Raw genomic sequence first — 12,927 nt, forward strand, 5'->3', positions numbered from 1 at the left:
GCTGGCCATCACTGCCCAGTGGACTAGACTCTTACACAAAGTTTATCCACATTACCACAAAATATTACCAGATTTCTGTGTTGAACTATTAAGACAAAAAGTACATGCAGAGACACCTCATTAGAACAGTTTCTCGGCCTCCTCATCAAGTTATGCATTATTTATGCCCATTTGGGTTTTGGCAGAAAGTAATGAAATTGATCTAGTACATCATTTTGGCATAGAGGGCAGTTCTGCATGGCAGAGTTTTATTCCTGCCTAGATTACTGGCAGTGCATCCATTGTCTAAAGGCAAGGGTTTCACCAAGTCCTTCCAGGCTTTCATGTTAGTAGTGCAGCTCTCTGACTTGCAATGTTACGTGTTTCCATTGCATAAATGGGAGCTGGAGAGAGCAAATGGGTCTGTATTAGATCATGTGAAGGCTGTAATTCTGCTTTATTCCTGCAGGTCCTCTGATGATAGTAGCAAATTACTTCAGAACAGTTTCTTAATCTGATAATGTGGTTTTTAAGTTAAGGCTGTTCCTTTATTCTTCCTAAAGTCATATTCCTAGACAAATAGTTCTCCCAGGCAGAAAACTGGAACCACCAGCATTACCTGAGCAACTAGCCAAGAAACAAAGGATTTGTACATCTGTCCTATGGTGAGAACATGTGTGCCTGTACATATATGGCTTGCAGTGTGTGTTGGAGGAAGGGCTGGTGTGCTATTCTCTTGATCTTCTGATTAAGTTCTTGATCTAGTGAGAGTGCAATGCACAGTGACATTTGTCTAGTGATGGAGCTGTTGTGGGAATGGTCTATGCTTGGGAAAGAATGGCCTTTTTAATTGTCATCAAGGATGCTTGAGGGCTCTGCTGTAAAAATGTATATTTGTGTATATAAAAGTTTAAAATGTTATTTTCCTGATATTTCCAGGAAACAGACCATCCTCAATATTTATGGACTGTACACAGTTTTGGGGTTTTGGGGTTTTGTTTGTTTGTTTGTTTTGGGGTTTTTTTAATTAATTCAAAGTTTTAAAAGTTTGTTTTTTCAGACTTGCATAAATGAGTTTGAAAATTGAAGAAGAAATTCTAGTAGCCCTCTCATTCCTTCCAGGACATAAGGCTCTTCTCTGTGTTATTTATTTATTGGCCTTTTTTGAACAAATTTACCTCAAAAAAAAGCTCCACTAATAGTTCTCCACTGGCCAGTTTCTTTCAGTGCATTCTAATCTCCAAAAGTGATGTTGAATACCAAGTGTCAAAATCTCAGATAGCTTAGAGTTACCACTGAGCAAATTTATTCTTATTGCTTTCAAAGACCAATGTTAAACCTGCTCCTTGTTCTTTTTAAAATGTGCTTATACTGTAACTACAATGCAAGTATCCTCTCTCAGAAGAATTCATACAGATATATTCTCTACCAATCATAAAAACCCTAAAAGTGCATCACCCATGAAAGAAAAAACCTACAACTTTTACCTGGAAGAACACACAGAGATAGTCTAACCCAGAGATGGAGAGAGGCATCAATTTAAGCTGCAAGGCCATTGAGAAGGGGTCCTATTCCTTGACAAGGAGCATCTGCTTTAAATTTCTCAAGAGTGTTGGTTAGACACATATTCCTGAACACAAATCTATAAATCCTCTGTACTTGAGAATTCCTTGAGCTGACAGCATGTGGGTGATGGTTGCTTAAGGAGGATTATCTGCCACGCTGGTCATTAGAAGTTGCAGGCATGACATTTTGTACTTCTACCATTGCACAGTCATGTGTTTAAATGTCTTTGTGGAAATCTGCATAGATGCATATCGGTGACCCTGGTCTCTTTTGGTTTGTGCAAGACAACTTGGAATTTACCAGCCAGAAATCACCACCTTGCTCTGAAATCTAGGTGTCAGCTAGAAACAGAAGGAAAGAGATGACCATTTGCTGCTTGCACCTTCCACTTCCAGCCTTATCAACTCCAAAGGGCTTTCCCAGCCCTCCAGTCTGCAGCCAGTGGATGGGTATTTCCACAGGACTTACTGACCGCTCTCAGCACAGCTACCACGTATGACAATTATACCATGAAACAGCAGCTGGAGGGACCACACGCACATCACCAAACTGTGCTCCAGACCAGTTTTACCTCATCCCCCATTTTTTTCTGTAAGATTTAAGACATACATGAGAGTTTGTCTATTCGCACCCAACCCAGGTGGCTGTCTGTGCGGTACCATTAAAGCGAGGTGAAGGGCAGGGCTGCACATCTAATAAAAGCAAAGAAATACTGGGAATTTTGCAAAAAATTTTAAAAGTTTGTAGTCATCTGATTTTTTATATCTTCCTCAGTAAGCGGACCACGACACAGGCCCACTTTAATTTCATGCAAAATAATTTGCTAAAATAGGATGCTATTTAACTGAACCTTGAGCCCAGCTTACCATTAGTAACTTCAGAAATAAAACTCGTAAGTTAAATTGCTCTGCATTGGTTGGCTCCTGCAGCAAATTAAAAAGCTTAGACTTTCAAGGCAGTCTTTGTGTTTGCATAGGAAATGCCACAGAACAAACTTTCCATATTAATCGGCAGAGAGCCCAGGCTGGGCTGTACATCTCCTCTTTCACTCCAGTTTGGCTCCTCTTCTGTGTACATGCCTGCTCGCATGCATGTTGGATTCAACCCCTCAAAACCACATCGTTCTTACAGCTCTATGCCTGGAGTGAATCCAAAACTGGATCCACTGAGCTGTTTGCTCTGTTCAGTAAAAAATCACTAAAAAAAAAGTGGATTAATTCAGCTGATTCCATTCAAACAAGTCTTACAAGAAATGCTTGTCATATTTTGCCTTCAACTCAAGTACCTATTTTTCAGGTCTGTCTGCAATGCCCAGGTATATAAATAAATGGAATTATGTTCTCTAGTAATATATAATTGTGAAATAATGAAGTAATCAATAATACACATCCTAAGAATAGCCATACTGTTGAAATTCCACTTGGTCCTGTACAGTCTCTCACAGCGGCTCAAAAATCCAACATCTTGGGAATATTTAAGAACAGGGTGAGCACATACAGAGATTTTCCTTGTAAATGCTCCAGTGACTTGTGACATCTGAGGAATCTGCGGGTCAATAGCCAGTTGGGAACTTTTCTTGTATGAATTTGTTACATTGCTCTTTGAACTTTTGTAAATATTTCATTAATAACAGTGCTGTATGACAATGAGTTCTGCAGTCCAGCTATGCATAAAGAAATATTTGTTTTTTGGTTTGAAAGTGCTACTGTTTTCAACTGATACTCACACGTTCTCATGCTGTGAAAGACTGAATAATTGTCCTCTATTCATTTTCTCAATTCCACACATGATTTCATGTATCTCTACCATATTCTGCCTCTTATAATTTCTTTTTTAGACTAAAAAAACAGTTTACATTAATTGTTCTTTCTATGGAAGTGAGTCCACTTCTTTATCCAAACAGGAAAATCTGCAGCATATCTAAACAAGCAAAACACTTCACATAAGCAATTACAAAATAATTAAAAAATTAATAGAGCAAAACTGGAAAGCATCATGTAAGGTTATATTGGTATAGCTGGAAGCTTTAGAAAGTAAACTAGATGTAAAATTAACATGTAAACCTACTGAAAAAGAGGAAAATAAGTATTACCACAGATATTTTGTACATAAGATGCAGGAAGGGAACTATTCCACTTGCCATTGCTGGAGCAGCGTGTGATTTAGGGCACTATACTTCAAGAAAGATTTTGGGAGAATCCAGAATAGAAGGATGGTGAAGAAACAAACTGTACATGATCTAAAGAGATACATATTTACAGCAAATCCAGATGCAAATGAAGATTTCAGATACAGTGGCAATAGACCATTTACACGCTTATGTGTTAAGAACAAGACTTTCTGGAGCAGCCTGAAGATATGTACAGGATCCGTGGCATTTGTCACCCGAGTGTCTCCTTGCAGAGTACCGAAAGCAAAGCAGATGTAAGGAAGGAAAATGGAAACTCATTTCCAGGGCTTACTATGATCATAGGAAAAAGGTCTGCTCTGGAAATGCTAGAATGATTAAGAAAAAAGTGATAAATTCTGTTTATAAAGTGAAAACAATTGTCAAATATAAAGAAAACAATTAGGCTGCAGTGGCACTAGAAAATATTGGCAACAAAGAAATTAATTGTACAAAGCTGGGCAATCATGCAGTGAAAATTCACTCCTGATTCTACAAAATGCAGAGCATCAAGTTGAAAGTTAATAGCTTTGAGGTTCAGCAAAGACTTTGTAGCCTTGTTGAGATCTGGGCAATATCAAACAGAAATAACAATGGGAATGGCTGGTAGAATACAGATGTGCAATGCACAATAGGGGAAGCACCAGCTTGATAATTAGTTAAAGTACGTTAACTAACCTAAAAGAAGTAGCATCCAAAACTAAACTGTCCTTAGGTCTGACAGGAAAAAAATAACTGGGGACATTTGTCATTACAAAGCCAGGGAAATGTGAATTTAAAAAGTGGCCCTTTAGAATTTGACCAAGAAGTCTGGATTCCCAAGACGTGTTTTATCGTAATTAAAATCTGTTTAATAAATGGGTGTTTTACAAATTTACAGAGCAGAGGGTTTATTTGTTTTAAACCACATGGCCACATGAAACAGTAGCCCAGTGGTTCCTCAATGCAATAAGCCATACGCCATAGCCAACCTTTAATATTTCTTGCAGCTGAGTGCCACAGCCTCATGGATGCCAGATGACCTCGTATACTTTTGGTGACGTCAAGAGGCAGAGAACAGGCTATCGTCCTGCCCGCAGAGGCAGCAGCAGTGCCACACCACAGCGTTGTCGCAGCAAAAGGGGGATAATGGCTTCGATGCATCAAGATACTAACACTCAAAACAAGTTTCCATTTTACTCGCTACAGTTTTTGTGGGTCTGAAACAAAACCTGTCTTCTGTTCATTTCCTGACCGTTTCTGACAAAAATCAGTAGTATGAAGAAGAGTCACAGCTGCAAAATGTGAGGAAATGTATCTAACACATTGATGCAGGAAAAAAACAACCCACTTACCTATGAAAGGGAAGGGTGTAAAAACAAGCTCCCTGACTTTCTTTTGGGTTTCTTCTGACACAGCGCTAGACTTAGATTTTAAACATTTCTTGTGTCTCATTCACAGTCCTGTACGAGAAGTAAAGCACTAGATCCAAGAAACTAAATGAGTTCAGTGTTAAGAGTACCAGTGCCCAGGTATCATCTCTTTGTAGGAGAAGGTTCAGGCTGGCTTTCTACACTGGATCTTAAAAACTAGGTAATGATAAATCTTGGCAGATCCAAAGGGCAAGGAAAAGATTGCTTTTACAACAGCAGATGGCTTGAGCCAACACAAAATAACTCCAGGGTACACAAGGGCTATAGGAGGTTAACAAGGAGTCAGGCCTTTCTCAGCCTGACTTCTAGCACACAATAAAACCTTTGAACATGACCAAATCCATTTACAGAAAGCCTGATAAGATGAATGCTGCCAATCTGAAAATCAATAAAAAGAAATTAGAGCTATTCCAGAAAGAACTAATTTACTTTGCACGCATAATCAGAAAGGAAGAATTCTTACAATAAGAAGCTGAACCAGTTCATATGCTGGCCAGCTGCCCAGGCTGCTACAGAGTTTTGCACCATGACACAACATTTTTTGTGGGTTTATCAACACACCAAAGTCAGCAGAAATGCAAGACAAAAAGAGGGAAACACTTTGGTGGTCAGCAGAATGAGATCCAGCACCATCAGTATTAAATGGCTTGTGTTTCTATTCTGATTTCAAAACCCTTTCCATCATGTTTTCAGTTGGGCTTGTAAGCAGTGCCTCTTCCAAAAAAGATTTAGGTTTTCCAGGAATGTTCTCTGTACCACCCCCAAAAAAATCCTGAAAAAGGTTAAAATTTGCAAAGCTTTTGATCTCCATTTGGAATACAGGAAGCTCAGAGCCAGCACAGGGCTCTGAATCCTGGCAACACTTCTTTACTAAGGGGAATCTTGCCAGACAAATAGAAGCTGGAAATGTTGTGCTTCCACCATGACATACAAGCCTGGGCAAAACCCACAGTAATGCTGGTGGCATAGCAATGACTTGAGACCAGGAGCTGGCCATAGCATTGGTTTTAAGGAGTGGAGCACTCTTCAGAAGAGATGACTGCCTCCTCTTGTTCCACCACTTGAAGAAATACAGAAGTTCCCAGTGGGAGTGAGCTTGCAGAAAGGGATTTTGAAGTAGATACAAGCTTCTCATAACTGTTTTTTCTGTGCTTTCTGTGACTGCAAAATCACACAGCAAACACAGTATCCTTTTAGAGTACTACAGCAGAAAAAAAAGGATGGGCTATGGAGTGCATAAAACCTTCAGACAGGAATGACAGTCCCTCCCAATAACTAGTCAGACCTGAGACTCAACTGTAAGGTCAACCTAAAATGTGCAGTGGGATTTTGGCATGATCTTTTCCTAAAATTCACGGAACAGTTGCAGAAATCATGACTAGGGAAATGGGGACAGTTACATGATGGGCATCAAGTTTTGCAGATGAAAGAACTGGCCCTGGGCATGGTATAAGGAGCCTTTCTGTGGCATTATTAAAAAAAAAATAATCGATGGACATTTAGATGAATATGTAACTTTTGTGTAAACATGTATATAGAAGTGTCATTTACAGTCTATTATGCATTGCCTTTCTGATCGAACAAGTTGCTCTGGATATCACCATTAGCAGCAGAGTGGGAAAAGCTGAGTTGGGGATGTTGTAACAGGTTGGGTTGCAGCTATACTAAAATTATAAAACTAGTGTCCTTCAATTTTAAATAAAAAGGCAAGCACCCTTTTGACATCAAGCAGCTGAAACAACATTTCCCCTTAAAATACATGCAGGTTAACCACACCAAAAAAAGGCTTATGCAGAGTTCACACAAGCAAGAGCATTATCACTGGCTGTTTATTTTGTGACTTCCAAGTTGTCACCAAGTTGTGACTATTTTTGCTTTTTCTTGAGTTACCATTTACTGTGTGAAGATGGTTGTTAGCAACTGCAGTGACTGTACTTTTTATCATGTCTCTGAGTTTAGTGAAGGCAATAATTTCCATTGGGAATTATAAGGTGAGTTAGGAGTGGCTTCTCCCATTTCCTACAAAGTGAAAAATTATTCAGAGGAAAGCTTAGGTACTGAAGCCAAGACAACAGATCCAACAGATAGGAAGGGCACAGCTCCCTGCAGAAGTCAGTGGGCTTTGTATCCAAACGAGACTCAAGCATTCTGCAAGACGGGTCCAACTACATCTTTGCCCAGAGTCAGCAGTCAGTTAAAATATAATGGTCTCCAGTCTGGAAAGTAGCATGCATCAAATCTACCTGACCCAGGGAAATTTAAGGTGTAAAACCAGCACAGAGAAATTGGAGCTGTCCTAGTGTGGTTTCTGCTTCAAAGTTCATCCACAGTCAGCACAGCTAATGCTGTTCAGGTGCTCTGTGTGCTGACAGCACCAGGTAGGAAAAAGGAATAATTTCATCCTGAAGGTCAGATCTGTCTACTGTGCATGACCTCTCACTCTCCAGAAAAGATGGACTGGGAGTTTATTTCGGATGTACAAGAAATCAATTAAATTTTACTAGTTAGCTATAGGGTAACGGCACTTGCACAGCATCAAAAAATTATCAGCATTTGGACAGGACATGTCAGCATCCTGAGCAATAAACTGAGACATGTTTCTGAAGGACAGCTCTTTCAAGGTCTAGAACACAGCTGGGAATCTTACAGATGTACAAGAAGTAAACCGAAGCATTAGTAAGAGCACTAATGGGACAGAGTTCTAGAAAAGAAGGGAAAGCAGGTCACATCAAACTCTTCAGAAGAAAATACCCAAATGTGTTGTTTCTGTAGTTACTTATGTGCTGTTTGCTTTGGAGAGATAAGCATTTCCACCTGTCACGAGAACGACCAAAAGGACAGGCAGAAAATGAAGGAGAAAAAAAATGCAATACATATAAAAGGATAATTAAATCAGCTTTGCAAAGAAGTCTCACTCTGCATGCCATTCCCTGCCACCAACACCACCCTCATTTTTTCACTCAATGCCATGTCTGTAGGTCTTGGGCATCAAGATCAGGACATGCCAAAACCAGGAGTTCAATTCCAGAGAGTTCCACAAGATGCAGACATTTCTGTAGATTTGCTTGCAGCATCACTTCCATACCTTTCAAGACCAAAATCTAGATCTTCTGCAGATTATCTGATTTATTCATATGTCTTTTGGCAAGACAACTTACATTGCTGAGAAACTGCCCCAAGGCTATTGGAAAAGCAATCTACCTTTATCCATATTTAACACATTCTAGAGACCATTTCCCACCACATTTTAAGTATTTTTCCCACTTACAATTTCTTACCTGAAGAGTTTTGACTTTTCCTAAAACGTTCTCCTGTGACATTGCTTGGATGGCCTGTTCACTCTCCGTTCTCCCATCAGGTATAAAAATACTGTCATGGGAAAAAGCTCGACTGCCCATAGAATAATGGGAGGACCTGTAAAACACAGTTAAAAAGTAAATGAGCACGGCAATTAATTTATGAGAGTTACCCTTCGTGTCATAGCTGCCCTGCTGTATAGATTTTCCCACTCTTTTGCCTTCTATGTAAAAAATTTGAACATTCTCAGCAGAGATGCATCCAAACATATTCTGTTATAAAAAGTTTAACAGAGGTATACGATTCCTTCAGGCACAATTTTCCTCCTTGGAAGGAGATAGAGCGGGGTGTTTTTAATAGGCGCATTGAGAAGTTCAATTGATTTTCCTTAGAAGTCTCAAATCTAAATGTTATTTTTAGGATACAGAGTAGATGATGATGATGTACACATTACCAGCTGCATATTTAAGAAAGCCTGCATTTGTGCTTAGTCCCAATGCTTGGGACCTGCTGTCATTCTTAGTCAAAGACAGCAGGTCCCAAGCAAAGGCAGCCCTATAACACAGAAAGAGGTAAAACATTCTAGCAATCTATTTCTAAAGAGCTAGCTTTAGCTCTTTTTGGCTGATTGCTTAGCTGTTTCTATCACCAGTATGATCACACTGACAATAAAATGTTATCATCAAACCCCTAAACTGATAAGAAGCATATTACACCAACCCATGTGGGTTTGAGTGTGGGTTTGAGTAGCTACAAAGAGTGAGATGCCCACATGTTACTGTTCAACTAGGTACGGGTGCCAAGGATGAGGCTGCATCGCAATTGACCTAGTTATATGGCTCTGCTCAAAATCCACAGGTAAAGGGATTCAACAAAAAGTGATTTAATTTCTTGGAGATTTTAAAGGCTTATCAAAAAACCTAAGAACTAAAAAAAAAAAAAAGGTTTGTGGGTTGCAGCTTTGGTGTTTTGGGGGCATTCTGGGGGGGGAAATGTTAGAGTTTGAAAGTCATGTTTTGTGTCACCTGGAATATTTCATGGTAAGCAGAAAGCTGGTAAAATACAAATATGTTAAAAGCCACGGTAGAAGAAAACTGAACAACCCAGAAGTCTTAAATCTCTCCTTTTAATAACCTATTGGCAACTCTATAGAACCCATTTATAGCTTCAGTAAATAAACAATCTGGAGGAAAAAAAATAGATATTTTTTTTTTATACCAATCTAACCAACACAATTTTCTATCTGTGATAAAAACATTCTAAACAAATGCAAAAGCAAGGAAGATGATACTTCCAGAGAGAGGGTTAAGTAACACAAGAAAAATGAAAACCTTACATATTTAAGAAAATCAATATCTTATCTTTTTCTCCCTTGCAAAATGTGCTAATTGTTTATAAAGTGTTCAAGATATTTCTATTCATGCATTGGAAAAAAAATATCTGTTTGGAATGTACTTTTTTTCCTGGTTATTAACATAATCTTTTAAAGCAAAACCAGCAATATTTTCTTACCATGAAAGAATGTTATATAGGACTACATTAATCTTTTATAACTGATTAAATGATTGACTATTCTTGACTTTTATTACAAAATTTATTACAGGTAACCTGAAAAGAATAGGAAAAAAGCCCCGCACAACCTCTCTCTCTCTCTCTCTCGTTATAAAATACATTTGCACTCACAAAATGATCAATCCAAGCTTTTGGGGAGAACACACACCGCTCTCTGTACCGTTTCATCCTCCATGCAATCACAGACTCACTGAAAAACTATTTTTTATCCAGAATTAATATTTGAACAACATGCTTCATTTGAAACAAACCAGCACACAATCAAGTGAAAAGCTGGTCAATATTTCACAGCCATCAGTTTTAGCCGTCAAAGAGAAGGAACTTTTAACTGATGCTATATTCCATTTTAGATTTATTTTTTTTAAAGCAAAACCCACAACTAGATTGCCTTTGGCTGCTAAAGGTAAAACACATTCTTTTAGAAACCTTTTATTAGAGAAATCATAAATTATATTTTTAAATCCTCTTCTAAAAAGGTTTGTGTCCTGAATCCACACCATGATTCAGCCTGTACACAGAGCTGTGGTAAAATTGCGTGGCATAGGAATATATCTGCCTTCTTTAGCCATCCAGGAATCAGCCCATGAACCACAGTTTGAGAAATGCCCCTTAAACAGAGATGAATCCCTAGCAGGCCTGGCTTGCAGAATGAGTACTTTGACATGAAGCAGAGGGAAAGCTGGCTTTTTTCATTTAACCACTTAGGTCCGGTTGAATTGAAAGTGCCAGCATTGCATTCAGCAAGGGGCCAAAAAAGTCTGAATTCACAACCAAAACTGCACAGCACATGCAAAATTTGACAAACCAGCCCATGCCAACCCCTCCTACATTTGCATGGTTCAATATGTGAAACTGCTGCAGGTGCAGAAGGCAAGGCCAGTGGGAGTTTATTGTTTATTATTTACCTTTGAGTTGAGAGAGCTGCTGAGGATGCATAACCCAGGCCATATTGCGCTCCAGAGAAGATCCTCTCCCAAAGATTTTTCCAGCAGTTCTGTGGCCCAGATGCTTGTGGCTTTGTCTCACAGCTATTCACCATGCACATGACACCATTCTCCCCTTTTACTGTCCAGTGTGATGGCGTCCTTATACTTAACATTAGACAGCTCATGTTTATTCCTATTGTTACAGCTAATTAGTAGGCAAGGTTTGCAATTCAGGCACCAAAGAGTTCAGTGACTTGTTTGCAAGTCATTCGCGACCTTCCTGATGAGTCTGTTAATATTCAAGTTGGGAACAGCAACCTGCAGCTTTTGAACTGAACAGGGTTTGCTAGCAGCTCAAACCTCAAAACTCCAGCTGACCAGCAGCAGGGATGCTCTGGCAGCGGGAACTGCCCAATAATCTGAGTCCCTGAAATGGGATAAAAGAGCAACTGCTGAGGTCAGTGCTAGTGGACTGCCTGGGACATGGCTGCAGATGAAAAATCTTCCCCATCATGCTACTGAGCCGAGGATGCCATCAGTGAGATGGTCTCACCTCCTGACTGAACTAATCCAATTAATCTCCTGACTGAGATACACAGTACACCAGCTTTTGGCTATGTGCAGATTTGGGTTTATGGCTAGCGTGATCAGACCTGTTAAAATGTTATTGAAAGCTTCCCTTGGGACAGCAGGTGATGTGAAACAGCTTGGGAGTACCTACGTACATCACCACTGAAATTCCGATCCTACCTTTGACAAGTGCTCACAATGGTACCAATGGCAGGTTAGGACCATGCTAAGCACGTACAGCATCTCTCTGGTGTTCTCCCATACACCAGCTGCTTTCGGTTTAGGCACTTGCTCATTACATGGCATCACACGTTTTTGGTTCATAGAGCTGAGGCCAAGTATTTGAAAGCTCTTGTCCACTTTTGTTTTTCTATTAACTTGCGACCGAAACAAACACGCTCCAAATTGTCAGAACACATGAAACATTCACAAGAAACCCTGTGGTGAATTAACCCAAGACTTCTCACTACCTTATCCCCTCAAAATTCTTTGCAGATGTACTGGATATTTCAGAACTGGGTGACGGAGCGATTTTACTAGCCACATGTCCAATAACCAGTAAAAATGTTTTAAGAATTTTGCTTAAATGTCTATGTAGCCTAAAGTACATTGAAAAATTCACACATTGTAGTAACCTAGTTTCTTTTATGGGTGAGTTTAAATAGCATTTAAGGTGCTTTCCAGGGTACTTGAACTTTCTGAAAGGTCTTATTTTTACTCACTTGGAGCCCACCACCCTTTCAAATCCTCGCAGCTGAGTTTGACAGATTATATCAGAAAGATCCTTTTTCCACCTCTTTTTTTCACTTTCCTCATGTTCTACTTTCAGAAAGACTGAATTTCTTTTAAATCACAACACAGTATGAATAGTTGAGTTTCCTTCACTGCTACTACCATTCCCACCTCTGAAGTTTTCCTCAGAAGCCTATATATAATATCCTCACAATCCACATCCACAGGCTGTGCTTCAGAAAGTCCTCCCCTCAATTAAAAGTCTTGTGGACATCAAAAATGGCTTTCAATAGATACATGGTATGACAGAAACCTGGGCTGCAGTTTCAAACTGCCATATCACTTCCAAAAGAAGTGGGAAAACAGTGGCATCAGTTTATGAGCATTTCTGTTGATAATATCAACGATGACACTTCAGAGGCTGTTTGTGCTGAAAATAATTGAATCATCATCTGACTCACTTCCAGAAACCTGACTAAATTAAATGAATTATGGATGTGCTATACCAAAATACAAAGCACTTCTAGCAAACCCTTAAAGATGTTCTCTCTGAAGATGTGTTGCAACCTAAGTATCATGTTCCAGTTTCAGTTCCAAACCACAAATTTTCAAAACTAATTTTCTCATACTTGAAGCAAACTTAATTCCGTTCGTTGTCGGAGTTCTCTTTGCCACACCTGTATCCTCCTTCAGATTCCTGAAGATA

At 39.3% G+C, this 12,927-nt stretch overlaps 1 protein-coding gene across 5 annotated transcripts in view; it reads right to left on the bottom strand.

Moving 5' to 3' along the window:
* Positions 1–12,927, bottom strand: part of CRACD (capping protein inhibiting regulator of actin dynamics) — a 131,876-nt gene that overhangs the window by 17,411 nt on the left and 101,538 nt on the right. For all 5 annotated transcript variants that reach the window (XM_037382519.1, XM_037382513.1, XM_037382527.1 and 2 more), the window contains one exon: positions 8,403–8,538. In XM_037382519.1, the coding sequence (XP_037238416.1) occupies positions 8,403–8,522 (120 nt within the window). In that variant the 5' untranslated portion in view covers positions 8,523–8,538. The remainder of the gene's footprint in view (positions 1–8,402; positions 8,539–12,927) is intronic.

Source organism: Falco rusticolus, chromosome 1, assembly GCF_015220075.1.
Source record: "Falco rusticolus isolate bFalRus1 chromosome 1, bFalRus1.pri, whole genome shotgun sequence".
NCBI classification, from domain to species: Eukaryota; Metazoa; Chordata; class Aves; order Falconiformes; family Falconidae; genus Falco; species Falco rusticolus.